This window comes from Salmo salar, chromosome ssa16 (assembly GCF_905237065.1).
Source record: "Salmo salar chromosome ssa16, Ssal_v3.1, whole genome shotgun sequence".
NCBI lineage: Eukaryota > Metazoa > Chordata > Actinopteri > Salmoniformes > Salmonidae > Salmo > Salmo salar.
This window is the reverse complement of record NC_059457.1, coordinates 76,450,239-76,468,076: the sequence shown is the minus strand read 5'-3', so window position 1 is coordinate 76,468,076 and position 17,838 is coordinate 76,450,239. Positions and strand designations below refer to the sequence as shown.

Here is a 17,838-nt window from a genome sequence, read left to right as displayed (position 1 = left end):
TGACTCTATACTTAAACCCACCCCAGCAATGCTCACACCCAGCTGAGCAGGAATTTGTTGATTCTAAACACGACATACATCCATCATCAACGTATCCCAGTGATGGCGGTGAACTCTCCCATACATCAAAACTCACACATCTTTACATATTCTTTGTTTTTAATAATAGAGAAAGCCCACCTCACCACAATTCTGCTGTTGCTTTCAACTTAGACACACAGGAATGTGCGTGTGTGTGTGTGTGTGTGTGTGTGTGTGTGTGTGTGTGTGTGTGTGTGTGTGTGAGAGAGAGAGAGAGACATAGAGACAGATAGATTACTAGAGAGAGAGAGAGGCCAGGGAAACCCCAGTGTGAGTGATGTCACTGTGTAGGAGTGGGTCCGGGCCAGGGCTCAGGGTGGTTAGCTGCGTGGGTGTTGTAGTTTTAGGAAACTCCCAATGCCAGGAAGGAACTGACAGATTCCACTGGACCAGCTCACAGCTACCAACTCATAGTTCAACGCCCCAGGGAATGGGCTAGCTCCACCCCACCTCACCCAGTCCCAACATCGATAGGGGAAGGATGGCACATCTCTGTCTCCTCCCAACCAATGAGAGAGGGAGGGGAAGGCTATGCCAACTCAGTTGAATCATAACCTAGTGAAGGATGTCTCCCCTTCATCTCAACCAAACCAAGTGTGATGGCAAAGGGCTACTCTATTTAATCTATCTAACGGAAAGAAAACACAGAAAGGAAGGAGGAAGAGAAGAAATCTAGCTCCAGGTAAGAAAAGATTCCAATGGAGTTGATTCAGAACTGGACTTGGCTTGAAGTAGGTTATCAATCTTAACTGTTCTGGACTGGGAAGTATTTTGCGAGCAATATCAGGAGCACTAGAAGTTCCCTACAAAAATATGGAACAGTTTGTTCTGGTGGGTAAGCAAGGGTAGCTCTCTCTCTCTCTCTCTTCTCTTTCTCTCTCCTCTCTCTCTCCCCCTCTCTCTCGTTCTGCTACTGTAGCGTTGTTGACATGGCCTCGTAAATAGCTGTGGTCAGAGAACCTCTCCATGTGTCACTGTGGAACCCCCCACCAACTAACACTGTGCTGATGTTCAGAAGCTGCTCCCGGTGACCCGATTTCACATGTTCCTCTAAGCAGCTGTTGAAAGAGAAGGGTCTTTTTGAGATGGGTGAGGGGTGGGGGGTGTTTGTGTGTGTATTATGTGTGTGTTTGTGTGTGAAAATATTCTGGAGAAGTTTATTGGAGAACAAAGATGATGCAAGGTATTGTAATCAAAATGAACCTGAGTATCTGGTCTGAAATTGGGCCTCATAGTTTTTGAAATATGCTTCTTGATCTTATGCCATCCTTCATCATCAGACATGTTCAAGTTTCGAGCTGTTGTGAGACCAGATGTTGAGGAATTGGTTGGTGGAGTGATTGGTCCAGGAAATGGGTGCTGGAGGTTGCCAGGGACTCCTGCCAAAGTTGAGAGGTGGCTATTAGCGGAAATGCTGGCCTTAAATCAAGAGTGATGAAACCAAACCATCTGCATGGGAGAACATCTGAGGATTTTACACAGCATGCTGTTACGACATTGATGCATAAAAACAGTTACTCAGTGACAAAATCACCTCAGCAAATGATATGTGCTGATGATATTGATATTGATAAGACACAGGACATGTGAAATGACATACAGTGTATGTATAACATAGGAATTCTGGTGCTCTCACATACTGTAGATTCTGATAGTGAAGAATCTGGGAATTCTGATGTGGTAATTCTGTCGTTGCCATGGCGAGTTTGTGCACTGTGTCTAGGAGATGTTCCACAGACGGTGGTGCGGGGGTCCCTGTCACGCCATGTAGGGTTGTGCTGCCTGACGCATCATGACAGGTCCTGGACTGGGATGCTTGGACCCCTAATGTACTTATACTAGACCAGAGACAGAGCCAGAGCCAGGGCTGTTATGGTGTGCTGGAGGCTCCATGTGTTTAGGGCTGGAAGGCCTGGATGTGTATGTATATACATATATGCACTCAACACTACTGTATTAGATAAAAAATATGCTGTGTTGACTTAAGCTTCCATTAAGTTGCCTCCTTGGAGGATGGAGTGAATTCTCTTTTCCATGGGGGACTAGCTGTCGTGGTCCAGTCCCAGGAAACAGTTAGGAGTCAGGCACAAGTCCCTGTGGTTTAAAAGTGACTGTGATGTTGGGTCATTTGTGAGGAGTTTTGAAAATCAGAAATGTGTTTCTTTCTCCTCTTTGTTTGCGCACCTTTTTATAGCATGTATTCTTCTTCTCTCTTTCAGACGTTGTTCACACCCAAGGCCCCCTCGACGGCAGCCTGTATGCCCGAATCCACAAGAAAGAGTCCCTCGATGGAGTGGTCACAATCAACGGCCTTCCCGTCCTCGACCACCCCCTAACCAACGCAGACCACACCCCCCAACACCCTGACCACACCCTCCCAAGTTCTGACCGCACCCTCCCGGTAGTGGGCCACGCCTCCCTGCCCGCGGTTGACCACGCCCTGTCGGTCAGCAGCGACTCTGGGAACTCGACAGCATCCGTCAAAACCGATCGCACCGATGACCACAGTCTGTTGCTGCATGGAGCGGTGAACACCAACCAGAACCACAACACGCCCAGTCATCCCCCTCTCAGTCCCCAGGAGAAGAGAGAGTTGGACCAGCTTCTGAGTGGCCTTGAGGCCCCCATGCTCCACCGCCAGGCTTACCTGGCTACCTCCACCAGCCCCGGGGGGGTAGTACGCCACCTTGTCCCAGCCCAGGTGCACGTCAGCGGGCATACACGGCTCATTGCAGCCCCCTCCGCCGAAGAGCGCGAGACGGACATCTTGGACGACGAGCTGCACATCAGTCAGGAGGGTAACAGCGTGGACAGTCTGGGAACACTGTCGTCATTGGAGGGCCAGGCCACGCCCGCAGAGCTGTACTACCAGTCACAGATACCCATCAACAGGCAGAACGACGGGCCATACCTAGAGAAGCTACGGGAGATGCCGGTGCACCGGGTACGGACTTCTACGTCGGCACAGGAGCGGATCATGGACTCCAGTTCGCCCCAGGAGGAGGAGTACTCTCCTAACAGTTACCAGAATGGGAGTATGCAGCATTCCCAGTCCTTCGGGACCCCCGAGCCTGGAGGCCCCAAGTTGCCCAGGGCCCCTGAGAGGAGCACCAGTAGCAGGGAGGCAGTCCAGAGGGGGCTGAACGCATGGCACCAGTACAGTCTGCCAGACGACCCGTTCGGTCCTCCCTTACAGAGCACCCACAGTCTGCCCCACTTCCCCCCCACCGCCTCTCAGCACGACATAGAGCAGTCGATCGAAGCCCTCGACATGCTGATGCTGGATCTGGACCCACACACAGGACAGGTGCCCAAGTCCTACAGCGCCCCCTCTGGTGAGAACAGTGTAGGAGGGCCAGCCCAGATCCCCTTCTCCCAATCTCTGGCCAGGCCGTCCTACCAGGCGGACTCAGCCATCCACGGCTATAACATTAACTACAATGCCTTCGGACAGCCTCTGAGGTCGACGGCTGGCCGGGTTTCAACATCGCCCGTCCAGAGTCCTGTGGCTGAGTCTCCCCTGTCGTACTCCCCCTCGAGGTCTGCCTCGTACCAGCCCCACACCAACACCACTCCCATACACCCCCCCGAGCCCTACCACACGCGCCCAGCCCAGGGGCCTGGTGCCCCCCTCTACCCCTCTGACTCCTCCCCCACCTTCGGACAGCTCCAGATGAAGCCCCTGAACTCGTACCCAGGTGGGACGGTGGTGTCCCGCTCCCCAGACCGCAAGGGAGGGTCTCCCTATCATGGCTACAGCACCTCCTCCTCCCCCCTCCCCAACTCTTCCCCCCTTCTCAAGGAGCCAGAACCTGAGGAGGAGAACCTCAACCTGGAGGGCCTGGTGGCTCAACGCATCGCTGGTAAGTCACTACCGGATTGAGGATACGATTGAATATCCCTGTTTAGTTTCACAATTTTCTTTCATTTTCATATTTCATGTTTCATTATGCCATTTTCAAAAGCAGAGGTATTCGCTGTCACAATACATATTAGCAAAAATACATTATAATGATGTCATATGTGCTTATGACAAGTATTATAATGCATTAGGAAAGTTGTACAACTGAAATGTGTCTCCCGCATTTAACCCAACCCCTCTGAATCAGAGAGGTGGGGGGGCTGTCTTAATCCACATCCACGTCTTCGGCACTAAGGGAACAGTGGGTTAACTGCCTTGCTCAAGGGCAGAACGACAGATTTTTACCTTGTCAGCTCAGGGATTTGATTCAGCAACCTTACGGTTACTGGCCCACCGCTCTAACCACTAGGCTACCTGCCGCTACTGCATCATAACACCTTATAACTGTTACCAAACATTAATTAGCAGGGATAGTCGCGAAGGACCTTGTTTTGACTGTCATCCTTACAGTCTCCGCTGCAGATTCACAATGAACGCTTTGTTCCAGAACATGCTGTGAACTATAAGAAGCACAGTCATAGTCTAATGCAGTATATCAACGGCATTCTATCACCACTGGCTTATTCAGTGATGTGCACTGTTTACATGTACTCTAATATATCTCATTCTAGATTGGAAATAGAAGCTACTGTTTCATGTCCCCAGCTTTGTCTAACCTTGGTAATAGGTGGAATCATCATGGCATTGAGCTAGCTACATAGAAAGTCTTCGTTGTGCAGGACAGATATGGTGTGAAAACCTACGGTGAGCTCTGAGCTGTGTCCTACAGCAAGGGGAGAGTTGGACACCATGGAGATGAGATATAAGGTGGTAAGAATAGACATGCTGGTTGCGTTCTCAGCTACCATGCATTTTCCACATTCACGTCTCGCCACATATGGAAGCGTATGGTATGGTTCTCACAGATACCACCAAGTGGGCTTATTTGGTAGTTGCCTTTGTCTTTCTACTGCGGATGTTGGTTTGGTGTTTGGTATTTTATTAGGATCATTAGCTGTTGTGAAAGCAGAAGCTAGTCTTCCCGGGGTCCACACAGAACATGAAACATAACATAATACTGATGTATGGTGAAGCAGTGTTTCTCAATCCATTTCTGGGGGATTCCAGAAAGTGCACATTTTGGTTCTATCCCTGCTCTAATTTCTCTCATATCTAATTTTAACTTCCATCTTTCTTCTGTTTGTTAATGACTTCACAGAATAAAATGTTCCTTTTCCTTTGTTCATTTTTTCTCTCTGTCTTTTTCTGTTTCTGTCTTGTTCTGTCCATCCATTCTTCTGCTCTGTTGGACCACCCTTCACGCCATTGCATCTGCCTCTGCACCTCCTTCCTCCTCCTTCTCTTCCTCCTCCTCCTCCACCTCCTCCTCTGCCTCCTATCCACCACCCCCACTGTGAGCAGAGTACAACGCTCGTATTCAGGGCATCAACGAAAGCATTTCCACTACGCCACAATCTGACCGCAATCGCTCTTATTCTTTCTCTGGTTTGTCCTCTCTCTCTCTCTCTCTCTCTCTCTCTCTCTCACTTGCTCCCTCTCTCTCTCTCTCTCTCTCCCTCTCTCTCTCTCTCTCTCACTTGTTCCCTCTCTCTCACTTGCTCCCTCTCTCTCTCTCTCTCTCTCTCTCACTTGCTCCCTCTCTCTCTCTCTCTCTCTCTCTCTCTCTCTCTCTCCACTTGTTCCCTCTCTCTCTCTCTCTCTCTCTCTCTCTCTCACTTGCTCCCTCTCTCTCTCTCTCTCTCTCTCTCTCTCTCTCTCTCTCACTTGTTCCCTCTCTCTCACTTGCTCTCTCTCTCTCTCTCTCTCTCTCTCTCTCTCTCTCTTCACTTGTTCCCTCTCTCTCTCACTTGCTCCCTCTCTCTCTCTCTCTCTCTCTCTCTCTCTCTCTCTCTCTCTCTCTCTCTCTTTCTCACTTGCTCCCTCTCTCTCTCTCTCTCTCTCTCTCTCTCTCTCACTTGTTCCCTCTCTCTCACTTGCTCCCTCTCTCTCGTGACAACATTCCTCTTAAAATAAGCAAATCACTTATTTTAAGGTTGGAATGATGTATGAAACCTGGAATGTACAGTGTACATACACTCTAAAACGTATTTCCAGATCCACATTTTAGATCCACCCTAAAGTTATCGTTCTTCCTAAATACATTCCTGAAACTGAAGGAAAGCCTTTGGGGATTCCTGACGCTGTTGTTGGCGTTCCAGGGATGCGTTCCCGTGGGATGACGCCGGAGGAGGCTCAGGAGACCGTTCGCCGTCGGACCACAAGCGAGGGGCACTACCAGAGTGGCAATGAGGACCCTCCAGCCCACACGGGGGCGCCGGTGCGCTCCCCTGTCCACTCGTCAGACTTCCACATCCTCAACCCTGGAGGAAGACCCAGAGAGGTAGAGTACATACCCCTATCCAGCCACAGGCAGCAAGCTCTCTCTCTCTTTAGTCTTTATCAGCTTAAAATGTTCTTCCATTCATTGAATAGTTCATTGTTTCACTGTGAGAGTAACCATGTCTGTGTGTGTGTGTGTGTGTGTGTGTGTGTGTGTGTGTGTGTGTGTGTGTGTGTGTGTGTGTGTGTGTGTGTGTGTGTGTGTGTGTGTGTGTGTGTGTGTGTGTGGGCGTGCTGTGTGTGTCTATGTGGACTTTGTGTTGGTGTGTGTGTGTGTGTGTGTGTTTGTTATGTGTCGCTACCTCTGTCCGTATTTGTATCTGTGTGTTATTTTCTGTCCTCATGTGTGTATTTCCTGTCTGTGCCTGTTTGCATTACCTCTATGTGTGTATTGTCCTTGTCCGTGTGTATTTTCTGGCTCCTTCTGTTTCTGTGGGTGGGCGTGTGTTATGTCGTGTGTTGTGTGTGTGTGTGTGTGTGTGTGTGTGTTGCGTGTGTGATGTGTCCCCTCCTTCCAGGGCCCCATGCACAGCTACCGCGAGGCGTATGGGGATGGGGATGATGATGCTGACGGTCGGGCTGCTGTCAGTCCTATGTTCAGCAGTGGTGGTGAGGCCCACCCACTGACCCCTACCTTCCCTGTCTCACCTCAGACCCCTTACTTCAACATGTGTAAGTTCACCTCCCTGCAGACAGAGGGCGCCAGTAGACCTTACTCCATCGCCACAGTTAGTCAATCAGAATTATACGACTGCAATAAACGTTAAGTATGTGGTATCTTTCATACTTGCAGTTGTAGCCTAAAGTGATGCACAATAAGTGGTTGTAGAAGGGGGCCCAGTTCCAATGCTTTTATGCATCCTTCTTTACTGCCTTCTTATAAGGGAGGAACGATGCGTTCTAACATTATTTGGACAGGGCCAGAGAAAGTCACTGCTGTTACTGTAATTTTCAGTTGTTGGTGTTTTGATTGGTGGGTTTCCTAAATTAATTCAATAACACCTTTCTTTCTCATGTAGAGATTATTCACTGGTAAACTAATACTAATTCCCTCTGTGAAAGAAATTATGAGAGAGACTGGGAATAAAAATGAAAAATGACATTTTAATCATTTAGCGGGCACACTTATCCAGAGCGACTTACAGTAGTGAATGCAGAAATCTTTTAACTTTTTCATACTGTTCCTCTGTGGGAGTCAAACCCACAACCCTGGCAAGTTACATGCTCTACCAACTGAGCCACACAGGAATAGATGGAAGATAATAATGTATTTTAGTTTCAACACTTAACCTATGACCTATAAATCATGTCAGGTTAGACAGTAGATTGCTTCTTGGCACCGTAGAGATACCATAGAGATAAATACTGTATCTATCTGTATTTATCTTAATGCTTGACACATGATCATTTCAATAGACAGACTGCTTTTGGACTTATTTGGGACCAACCAGGGTTAGGGCTCCCTATTCCTGCAGTGGTCACCGCCACACTGTAGTTGAAGTAAGGACCCGCTTTGAGCCCCCAGAGACCCCCAGATACCCCCCTCTGTCTACCCCCTTTACCCTGCCCCATACCCCTGCTCTGGCCCCTGCCTGCCCTCTCTGGAGGCACTATCTTTCAAACAGACAGACAAAGAATTGATGTGGGATTCTTTGGTAAGTGGAGGATGCATGTAATTTTCAGATTACTGCTCAGTGTCCAGTCCACCACGCCAACCCTAGCCAAACCGTTTTCCACCGCTGGCAAACTGATGGAATTTCAATTCACTTCATGAATTGACTGAATAAAAAAAATGGATTGGACCCCAATCCTGGCATGTAGTCATTGTGTCTGTCTCCTTGGATATACAGTACTACTATGTAGTTACTAGATGTACTGTTCAGGATGCCATTGGTTCCCTCTCCGTGTCACCAGTCCCTCAGTGAACTGTTCTGTGTTGGTTTGCTTTCTGCATGCCGTGTCCCAACTCTTGCATGGCCAGGGCACGTTGTACTGTGTCTCCATTCACCATCCTGGTTGTCCTGTTGTTGTAGTTTGTTGGTTGTTTGGATCTGACACTACGTATTCAGCTCAGATCTTCTGTAGGCTTAACACTTACAGTTTGGTTTGGTCTCTCTCTTTCTCTCGTTATCTATCATTTCTCTCTCTCTCTTTCTTTCTCCCTCTACCGCACTTTCTATCTATCTATCTCTTTCTCGCTCTCGCCCTCTTTCTCGCTCTCGCTCTCTCTCTCTCTCTTTCCGTTTCTCGCCCTCTTTCTCGCTCTCGCTCTCTCTCTCTATTTTTGTTTCTCGCTCTCGCCCTCTTTCTCGCTCTCTCTCTTTCTGTTTCTCTCTCTCTCTGTTTCTCTCGTTCTGTTTTTCTCGCTCTCTCTCGCTCTCTCTCTGTTTCTCTCTCTCTCTCTCTCTGTTTCTCTCGCTCTCTCTAGCCCGTTCTCCTCCAGGCTTGGCCAAAACCCCTCTCTCTGCTTTAGGACTGAAGCCCCACCATCCAGCAGACATTCTCCATGGTGGATCAGGTCAGAACACACACACACACACACACACACAAACAAACACACACACACACACACACACACACACACACACACACACACACACACACACACACACACACACACACACACACACACAAACAAACACACACATACACACACACACACACACACACACACACACACACAAACAATCCATGGTGGATCAGATCAGAACACAAACACACACACAACCTTTTCCCATCTAGGTTTTCTTAGTCCCCCAATTGCTTCTACACACCTGCAAACTTTGGTCTCTTGCTTCTCTTTCAATGGTTTCCTCCTCCTCTTTTTCTCACCTCTCCCTCAATCACCGACTGTTTCTTCTTCTACTTATTCTTTCTGTTCTGTCAGACTGTGAATCTGTAAGCGATGAGGAGCAAGGTAAGGGCGTTTCTATGGCAACACGTGGCATCAACCTCTCATCCCCGTCACACAGAGTACCCATAATCCTTTGTGTTCGGCCATGTTTGCAAACTCCCCGTTTTGACCGGAGGATCTTGTTATGGCGTCTCGGTTTTGCTCTACCTTCTGTTGTTTGTTTCTAGAGGAATAACACAGTCCCACTATACAGGCTGCAACTGCAAACATTCTGTTTTGATTGGCTATCAGGGGTTAAGTCCTGCCTCTTCTCGAATGTCATTGGGTGCCCAATGCGTCCCAATTGTTTTGGCCAGCCCAGAAGTTTCTGAAAGGTGAAGAAAAAGTTCAGGTTAAAGTAAGGAATTTGTTAAGGTGGGAGGTAAGGTTACAGTAGGTTAGGTATCATGTCTATATTTGGTTGTTAGCCTGTTGAGTGGGCCTGTTTAATGCCTCCATCTCTCAACTTTGCATCTGTGTTTATCCCACTTTGAGTCTCCCTCAGGATGTTTCTTTTCTTTTTTTACCGTTTTGGGAATGACCTCACCAGGTTTCATTTCTGTCGGCCCCCTCATAACAGCATCCCTTTGACTTCCTGTTTAGCCTGCCAATAACTGTGTAATAATAATATATGTGTGTGTGTTTTCACTACAGACGGCCATGGTTATGGTGGACACCCCTTTAATGATCCTATATCTTCCAGTAGTCCCATCCACAGCCCAGACGGGTGAGTACTGTACTGTTCCTGAGGCACAGAGTTTGGAGAACCGAGGGGGAACTCTTGAATTAAGAGGAGTAAAGACAGTCCTTGGTTACAGCTCAGTGTTTCCCTCTCTCTGCAGCATGAGGATGACTTCCTCCATTCGGCTCCAGGCTGACTCCGGCTTCCACTCTCGCCCCTTGGAGAGCGCCCAGCACACCCCCGCTCCGTACTACGGCCCCCACTCCCCTGAGGGATCCCAGGTCAGCGTTGTGGGCCCCCTCCACACCGTCCCCGGAAGCCCCAACACACTTCACCGCACGGTGGCCACCAACACCCCACCAAGCCCCGCCCTCCAGCGCCGCCTGGCCAACCAGGCCAGCCCGGGTCTGGCTCGTCACCCCACACCGCCCAATGGAAACAGGGTGCAAGTCCCCGGCAGCCCTGTGATCCCCGCAAGAGGCTCCAGAACCGCCGCCGTACCTCCTAGCCCTTTGATGGGGCGCCACCCGATGGCCAGTGGCCACACTACGCCTGATGACAGACAGGGGGCACCACCCACGCCCTCCTTCCCAGTGTCGCCCCAGCCGATGCTTCCAGAGAAGAGGCGGATGCCCAGTGGAGAGAGGTCCAATGGGGGGCTGTCATATGGGACTCTGGATGGGAAGACCACCACACCCACCTTACCCAGTGGAGGCAGCACGCCCAGTGTGTCCACCTCTCACACCCTACCCGACCTCTCCAAATTCTCCATCTACGGTGAGAGAGGAGGTCCAATCCTAAATAGCATCTAGCCCTAGTCTCTGCCATGTTCTTTATAACTATTCAATCTATTCAGATCTAGCCAAGTGAGAGGTCATACTCAATCATGCACAGCAGAAACTGTACAGTCAATCAGTGCTTATTTTGATGGATGAAAGTCTCAGAATCATCCCTATTTCATTGCTTTGACCATTGTCACTACTTCTACAGACCAGAGTCCAGACATCAGGCTGAATGTGAAGTTTGTCCAGGACACGTCTAAGTTCTGGTACAAGCCAGACATCTCCAGAGAGCAGGCCATCAGTCTGCTGAGAGACAGGGAGCCAGGGGCCTTCGTCATCAGGGACAGTCACTCCTTCAGAGGGGCCTACGGCCTGGCCATGAAGGTGGCCTGCCCACCTCCCACCGCCCAGGCCAATAAGAAAGGTACAGTAGATCTTTAATCTTAGTCGCAGGTCTAGGATCAGATCACCCTAACCCGAATCCCAACCTTAATCATTAGGAGTGAAAATGCAAAAACAGACCTTCGATCAGAGACCTTTGATTAAAGGATGTGTTTACTGTTTTGCTTTTTGTCAGTTGGTGACATCACGAGCGAGCTGGTGAGGCACTTCCTGATTGAGACGAGCCCCAAAGGCGTGCGCCTGAAGGGCTGTCCCAACGAACCCTACTTTGGTGAGTTCCAAACATGCATATTCAACATAGAACTCGTTCATTAGCCCTCCAGCAAGTAAGTACACTTGCTAATCATGTGTATGTGTGCAGGATGTCTGTCCGCCCTGGTGTACCAACACTCGATGACTCCTCTGGCACTGCCCTGCAAGCTGATGATCCCCAGCAAAGATCCCAATGAGGAGGCCCTGGAGCTGGACACTCCCACTGACACAGTGGCCGAGCTGGTGAAACAAGGAGCAGGTGAGGACAAACTGCACCCTGCATTATTCAGCCCATTCTCTTTCATTTGATCATCAATCCATCTCCGTTCCAAGCCATCTATTACAACAGTAGATACATATAACAACAATCGAATAATAATCGGCCAAATTCTTTTTTACTTTTACTACTGTAGTTACTAAGTAATTACTATGCAGTTACACAAATACATAGTTTTCATGTACTACAGTGGTTTTGTTTCTCCTCTCATGCTCGGATACCCTGTTATGTTGCAGTAGCACAGCAACAAGTCCCCGAGGAGGCCCATGGTAAATACTGGACTGTGTTTTTGGGTTCTATTTTGGCATTATTAACCCCCTTGTCCCCACACTCCCCAGACTGATATTTCAGCTCTGCTTGGTGACCACAGAAGCTTCCCTCTCACTACCATGCCATGCCTGCCTTAGTCACATCTTTGCTTGTCATGGTTGTCACTCAAACGAGTGAAGTGTGTTTCTATAGCGCTCTTCTTCAGGTCTTATGCACGGCAGCTGTTGTGAGGTTTGTCTTCTGGATTGGACGTGTGTTCTCTTCTCTTTGGTAGAGATAGCATAGCATGGCACTACCTACCGACAAATGCATGGAGTGAGCATTCTGATCAGAGAAGAAAGGAAGATATGGAGCCACTAATATACAGCCAGCTGTTGCCTCGATCTGTTTTTCAACACTTATCCACAACAGGTTTAAATGATTGCACTAATTGTTGGTAGTTGAACTCCTTCACTGCTTCATTTTCATCATTTACATTACATTACATTTACATTTAAGTCATTTAGCAGACGCTCTTATCCAGAGCGACTTACAAATTGGTGCATTCACCTTATGATATCCAGTGGAACAACCACTTTACAATAGTGCATCTAAATCTTTTAAGGGGGGGGGGGGGGTTTAGAAGGATTACTTTATCCTATCCTAGGTATTCCTTAAAGAGGTGGGGTTTCAGGTGTCTCCGGAAGGTGGTGATTGACTCCGCTGTCCTGGCGTCGTGAGGGAGCTTGTTCCACCATTGGGGTGCCAGAGCAGTGAACAGTTTTGACTGGGCTGAGCGGGAACTGTGCTTCCTCAGAGGTAGGGGGGCCAGCAGGCCAGAGGTGGATGAACGCAGTGCCCTTGTTTGGGTGTAGGGCCTGATCAGAGCCTGAAGGTATGGAGGTGCCGTTCCCTTCACAGCTCCGTAGGCAACGCACAATGGTCTTGTAGCGGATGCGAGCTTCAACTGGAAGCCAGTGGAGAGAGCGGAGGAGCGGGGTGACGTGAGAGAACTTGGGAAGGTTGAACACCAGACGGGCTGCGGCGTTCTGGATGAGTTGTAGGGGTTTAATGGCACAGGCAGGGAGCCCAGCCAACAGCGAGTTGCAGTAATCCAGACGGGAGATGACAAGTGCCTGGATTAGGACCTGCGCCGCTTCCTGTGTGAGGCAGGGTCGTACTCTGCGAATGTTGTAGAGCATGAACCTACAGGATCGGGTCACCGCCTTGATGTTAGTGGAGAACGACAGGGTGTTGTCCAGGATCACGCCAAGGTTCTTAGCACTCTGGGAGGAGGACACAAGGGAGTTGTCAACCGTGATGGCGAGATCATGGAACGGGCAGTCCTTCCCCGGGAGGAAGAGCAGCTCCGTCTTGCCGAGGTTCAGCTTGAGGTGGTGATCCGTCATCCACACTGATATGTCTGACAGACATGCAGAGATGCGATTCGCCGCCTGGTTATCAGAAGGGGGAAAGGAGAAGATTAATTGTGTGTCGTCTGCATAGCAATGATAGGAGAGACCATGTGAGGATATGACAGAGCCAAGTGACTTGGTGTATAGCGAGAATAGGAGAGGGCCTAGAACAGAGCCCTGGGGGACACCAGTGGTGAGAGCGCATGGTGCGGAGACAGATTCTCGCCACGCCACCTGGTAGGAGCGACCTGTCAGGTAGGACGCAATCCAAGCGTGGGCCGCGCCGGAGATGCCCAACTCGGAGAGGGTGGAGAGGAGTGACTGATTATGCACCATTTATTTTTTTGGTTCTCTCCCAGCATGCAATGTTCTTTACATCAGCTCTGTGGACATGGAGTCTCTGACCGGTCCTCAGGCTGTCGCCAAGGCAATCAGCAAAACGGTGGCCGTCAACCCGTTGCCCGCGGCAACAACCGTCCACTTCAAAGTGTCGTCGCAGGGCATCACCCTCACAGATAGCCAGAGGAAGTGAGTAGTAACCATGGAAACAGGAGCACCCTACACCCACAGTCAGAGCCATAGAAATCTGTCGCTATTCAATCATTGATTCTGACTGCTATACTAGTATGTCAAACAGTTTTACTTCAATTGAGCTAGCTTGGTGACAAACTCTGAGATTTCCAACACTAACTCTGAGTTTTCTCCTGCCCTAGGGTCTTCTTCCGAAGGCACTACCCAATCAACACTGTCACCTACTGTGACATTGACCCCCAGGACAGGAAGTAAGTGTTTGAGACCAGATCTTTCTGCTGTGCTAAAGTAGTGAAAATAGTGCAAATGTAGCCTACATAGGGAAGATTTGTTGATTGTTCCTCCAAAATTAATTTGTCACATCTCGTCTTCACAGGTGGAGCAAGGAAGGAGGTGGAACGGCGAAGTAAGTCTCACAACTCAAATCCCTCTATTATACATAGAATAGGTCATTAACTAGATGGGACAAATAAGTCCCATGGTCCACATTGGCCTAGAAATAACTACATCAAATCATGAACCATCTCCTACATATTCAAACCAGGCTTTTATTTCTCTTCAAACTTCAGACTGTTTGGTTTCGTGGCACGTAAACAAGGAAGCACAACGGACAACGTCAGCCACCTGTTTGCCGAGTTGGACCCCGACCAGCCTGCTTCAGCCATCGTCAACTTCGTCTCCAAAGTCATGAAGCGATGAAACCAACGAATCCCCGACAGCCATTTTTTTTCTTCCATTTTTTTTTTTCTTCATTTTGGATTGTGTTTCATTATTTTCTTCTGTTCTTTTTGTTGAGATATGTTCTCTTTGTTTTATTCTGAGAGATGTTTGAAGGACTTGGAGGTAATCCAAGATGGCGTCAGAGGAAGTTGTGGCTGGAGTGGTGACAGTGATAACGTGGCTCGAGCTGGTGGAGGAAGATGGTTTCTTCCACAAGGTAACTGTGGAAGTCTAAGTGGAGAAGCTGTGTGCTAAACTAAGTATCAGTGGGAGAAAAGGACACTGACATTTATCAGGTTTTCGGATTGATTTACCAAAGGTAGCACTCAGAACAAGTATGTCATTATTAGATGGTCAGTTTAAGGCGTTGTAGGTTTTCTCCGTTTTTTTTTTTTACAATGGGACTGTTGAAACGAAACAGACAAAAACTGAAAGAATGCTTTCTTCTTGAACTTTATTCTGTCTTCAGAAAAATAGTTTGCCTCAGTGGCTTCTTACTAAAGAAAATTTAAGAAGACATTTTGCATGTTAGCTCGATCTTTAAGCTTGGTCCACTAAAGTCATTTGTGAACCCTCGAGTGGACATTTCCCAGGCGTGTTGTATGTTGTAAAGGGCTCAACAGCGAGAAAAAGAAACTGTTCTCAACTTCACAGAGCAGATCAACCTTCTCATAAAACACATTGCTTATGTTAGGTCCAGACTTGACCAGTCGATCCTGGAGCGCACTGATTGATTTCAGATGTGGGAGATGGATTACTCTGGCCTGTGGAAAGGTAGCTGGTAAATCTACTGCTGTCACTCCTCCTGTCCACACGGTGGTGCCAATTATCCACGTTTGAACTCAATCCTGCTTGACTCAGACTGATCCTCACCTGCTGGCTGCTCACAGACACTGCTACTGAACACACTGGAAACAAACGCCAGGGACTGGTCTGAGCCCTGGGCCCTAGGCACTGTCCTGCATGTTTTAGTCCAACTGCACCCCCCTCCCTCTAAACTACGTTCAACATCACCAAAACGGCCATTCTACGCTGTGTTCTATGAAGACTTTAACCCTAAGACAAGAAAACAGAGGTTGTTTGCCTTGTTAGAGACTGCATGATATTATAAACCATTTTTGGACTCTACTAAAGAGTCCTAAAAAGAAAAAAGAACATGTAGACAGCCTTTTGTTGAAGTAGTTACTCGATGGTGAGATGCGATATTTTTTTTTATTTTCTTGTTCCATCTTGCAGCAGGGTTTCACTGTATCAAGCAAGGTTGTCTTTCATTTTTAACCAAAAGGGAATTTATCCTCTCACCAGATCGCATCTACATACCTTTAGACAAACGTAGAGGTTGTCACACTGTGTGTAAATGCCTGCTTCTCAAATACACACTACTCACCCATCTTCCATAAGCTAAGGAAAAACAATATTGATATGAAATGTATATAGATATACTACTTTGAAAGGTGACATAGCTAAAAAAAAATATTTATTTTTGTTGCTTTGTTCCTCCATGATAACTCATATATACATATATTGTACAGTCTACATAAAGAAGATTACCTTAAGGATTGAGAAAAAAATACTTATTTTGGCTAATGAAAGGCTTTTGGATATATATGGTGTACATTACTCAGTACATGTATGTTTGTTGTAGCTCGTCATGTTTCTTCTTCGCGTTCTCAGAGATTGAGGTTAGGCATGTATGGGATGAAAGCATATGATTTTTACAGGAAAAATGCATGGACAAAACCGTCCGGGTGGTATACCAACATAATGTTCAAGTTCGTCTTAACCGCTGCCATAATACAGTGAATAATATCAGTTACATGGCAAATGTTGTTGCCAGTTTTAGGGTCAGCTCTTGAATATGGATTTACCATATTATGAAAATATGAAATGTTCTTAAAAAAAAGAAAGAAAATGTTTTTATAAGGGAAGCATGAGAACATTTCATTTAGAAGCCGACCTTAAATGCAATATGTAAACAACAACGTGCACCCCATCATAACGACATTATGATTTGCCAAAGATTCAAACACATAACTTCTATGGTGTCTACATGTTTGGCTTTTTTCCAAGGAAACTGTGATGCTAAGCTGAATGAATTCATAAATGTTCCTTCTGTTGCCAGTAAATATGCAGACCCACATACCGCTAACACCACCATTATATATGAACTTCCCTATTCTCTCTCTCTTCCTCTCCATTGTAACAGAATGGAGTTGGGACTATTGTCAGCCCGTTTAGAAATACCAAGCACTTACCAATGGAATACCACAACCATACAACAGATGCAGAGATGCAAACAATTACTTTTTATCATTTCATGTGAATATCAGTGTTGAAGGCAAAATGTTGTCTACAATTCTTCTAATCTCTTTTATTTGAGCTACTACGTCTAGCTATAGTCACCCCGATGTCCAAACCGTGGCCCTCTGTGGCCCTCCGTGGCCCTCTCAAAAGCAACATGATTTATTTATTCTCCTTATTTATTCTTTATTTGCCGGTATGTTTTTTCTTTTTCTTTTAAGTCCTCAACATTTCAAGCTACATGACCCCGCGGTTGTCAGTCAGTGTTAACCAATGGAAAAGGAATGTATTTTTGTGTGGAGGTGTGTGGAGGAGTTCAGTGTATAGAGGGGACTTAATGAGTGTGTGAATGTACTACTAAGGATGTACAGAAGGGTCTTGTGTTTTTTTCTTCATTTGCATTATACTGTCATGGCTTACCTGTTCCTGAGGAGAAAAAAAAAACATTAAAGCAATACAAATCCGTTACAGTAAAACATACGGTGGTTTGAGCGTTCATTTTCTCACTCATTGTGTGTAGTCATCTTAATTAACTGTGTCTCTTTATGGCTATGACTATCTAGGTGTGCGTTCAGAAATTCACTCTGGAGTGCCAGAGAGCGCTCTGGGCGTTCGTAAATTCAGTGTTGTCAGATTGTCCATTCATAAATTCTGAGAGTTTCGCTCCCGGAGTGTTTACAGCGCACACTGGACGCTCTGGCCGAGAAGTAGGGTTGATCCGAGAGCGTTCTGACCACACAACGGCAGTCAAGCACTCAGGCTCACTGGCTAAAGTTAGCTAGCATGCTAGCTACTTCCAGGCATAAATGAGAGAACACCTCACTCTGACCATGTTACTCGCCCTAGCAAAGCTGGTTAGGCTGTTTTCATGTTATCTAGAGTGTTGCTGACTGTAACTGTGCTGCTGGCAACAAATGAATTACGCTTTTTTGCCGATGTTTACTGACACCGG

General features: G+C 47.5%; 1 protein-coding gene across 12 annotated transcripts in view; it reads left to right on the top strand.

The window, feature by feature from the left end:
- Positions 1–17,364, top strand: part of LOC106591349 (tensin) — a 193,409-nt gene extending 176,045 nt beyond the window's left edge. For all 12 annotated transcript variants that reach the window (XM_045697912.1, XM_045697916.1, XM_045697914.1 and 9 more), the window contains 16 exons: positions 2,301–3,944; positions 5,405–5,488; positions 6,202–6,383; positions 6,901–7,054; positions 8,811–8,900; positions 9,270–9,299; positions 9,930–10,002; positions 10,118–10,734; positions 10,948–11,163; positions 11,317–11,412; positions 11,503–11,652; positions 11,907–11,939; positions 13,694–13,862; positions 14,048–14,116; positions 14,242–14,271; positions 14,435–17,364. In XM_045697912.1, coding sequence (XP_045553868.1) covers positions 2,301–3,944; positions 5,405–5,488; positions 6,202–6,383; positions 6,901–7,054; positions 8,811–8,900; positions 9,270–9,299; positions 9,930–10,002; positions 10,118–10,734; positions 10,948–11,163; positions 11,317–11,412; positions 11,503–11,652; positions 11,907–11,939; positions 13,694–13,862; positions 14,048–14,116; positions 14,242–14,271; positions 14,435–14,564 — 3,767 coding nt within the window. In that variant the 3' untranslated portion in view covers positions 14,565–17,364. The remainder of the gene's footprint in view (positions 1–2,300; positions 3,945–5,404; positions 5,489–6,201; positions 6,384–6,900; positions 7,055–8,810; positions 8,901–9,269; positions 9,300–9,929; positions 10,003–10,117; positions 10,735–10,947; positions 11,164–11,316; positions 11,413–11,502; positions 11,653–11,906; positions 11,940–13,693; positions 13,863–14,047; positions 14,117–14,241; positions 14,272–14,434) is intronic.
- The last annotated feature ends 474 nt before the right edge of the window (positions 17,365–17,838 follow it).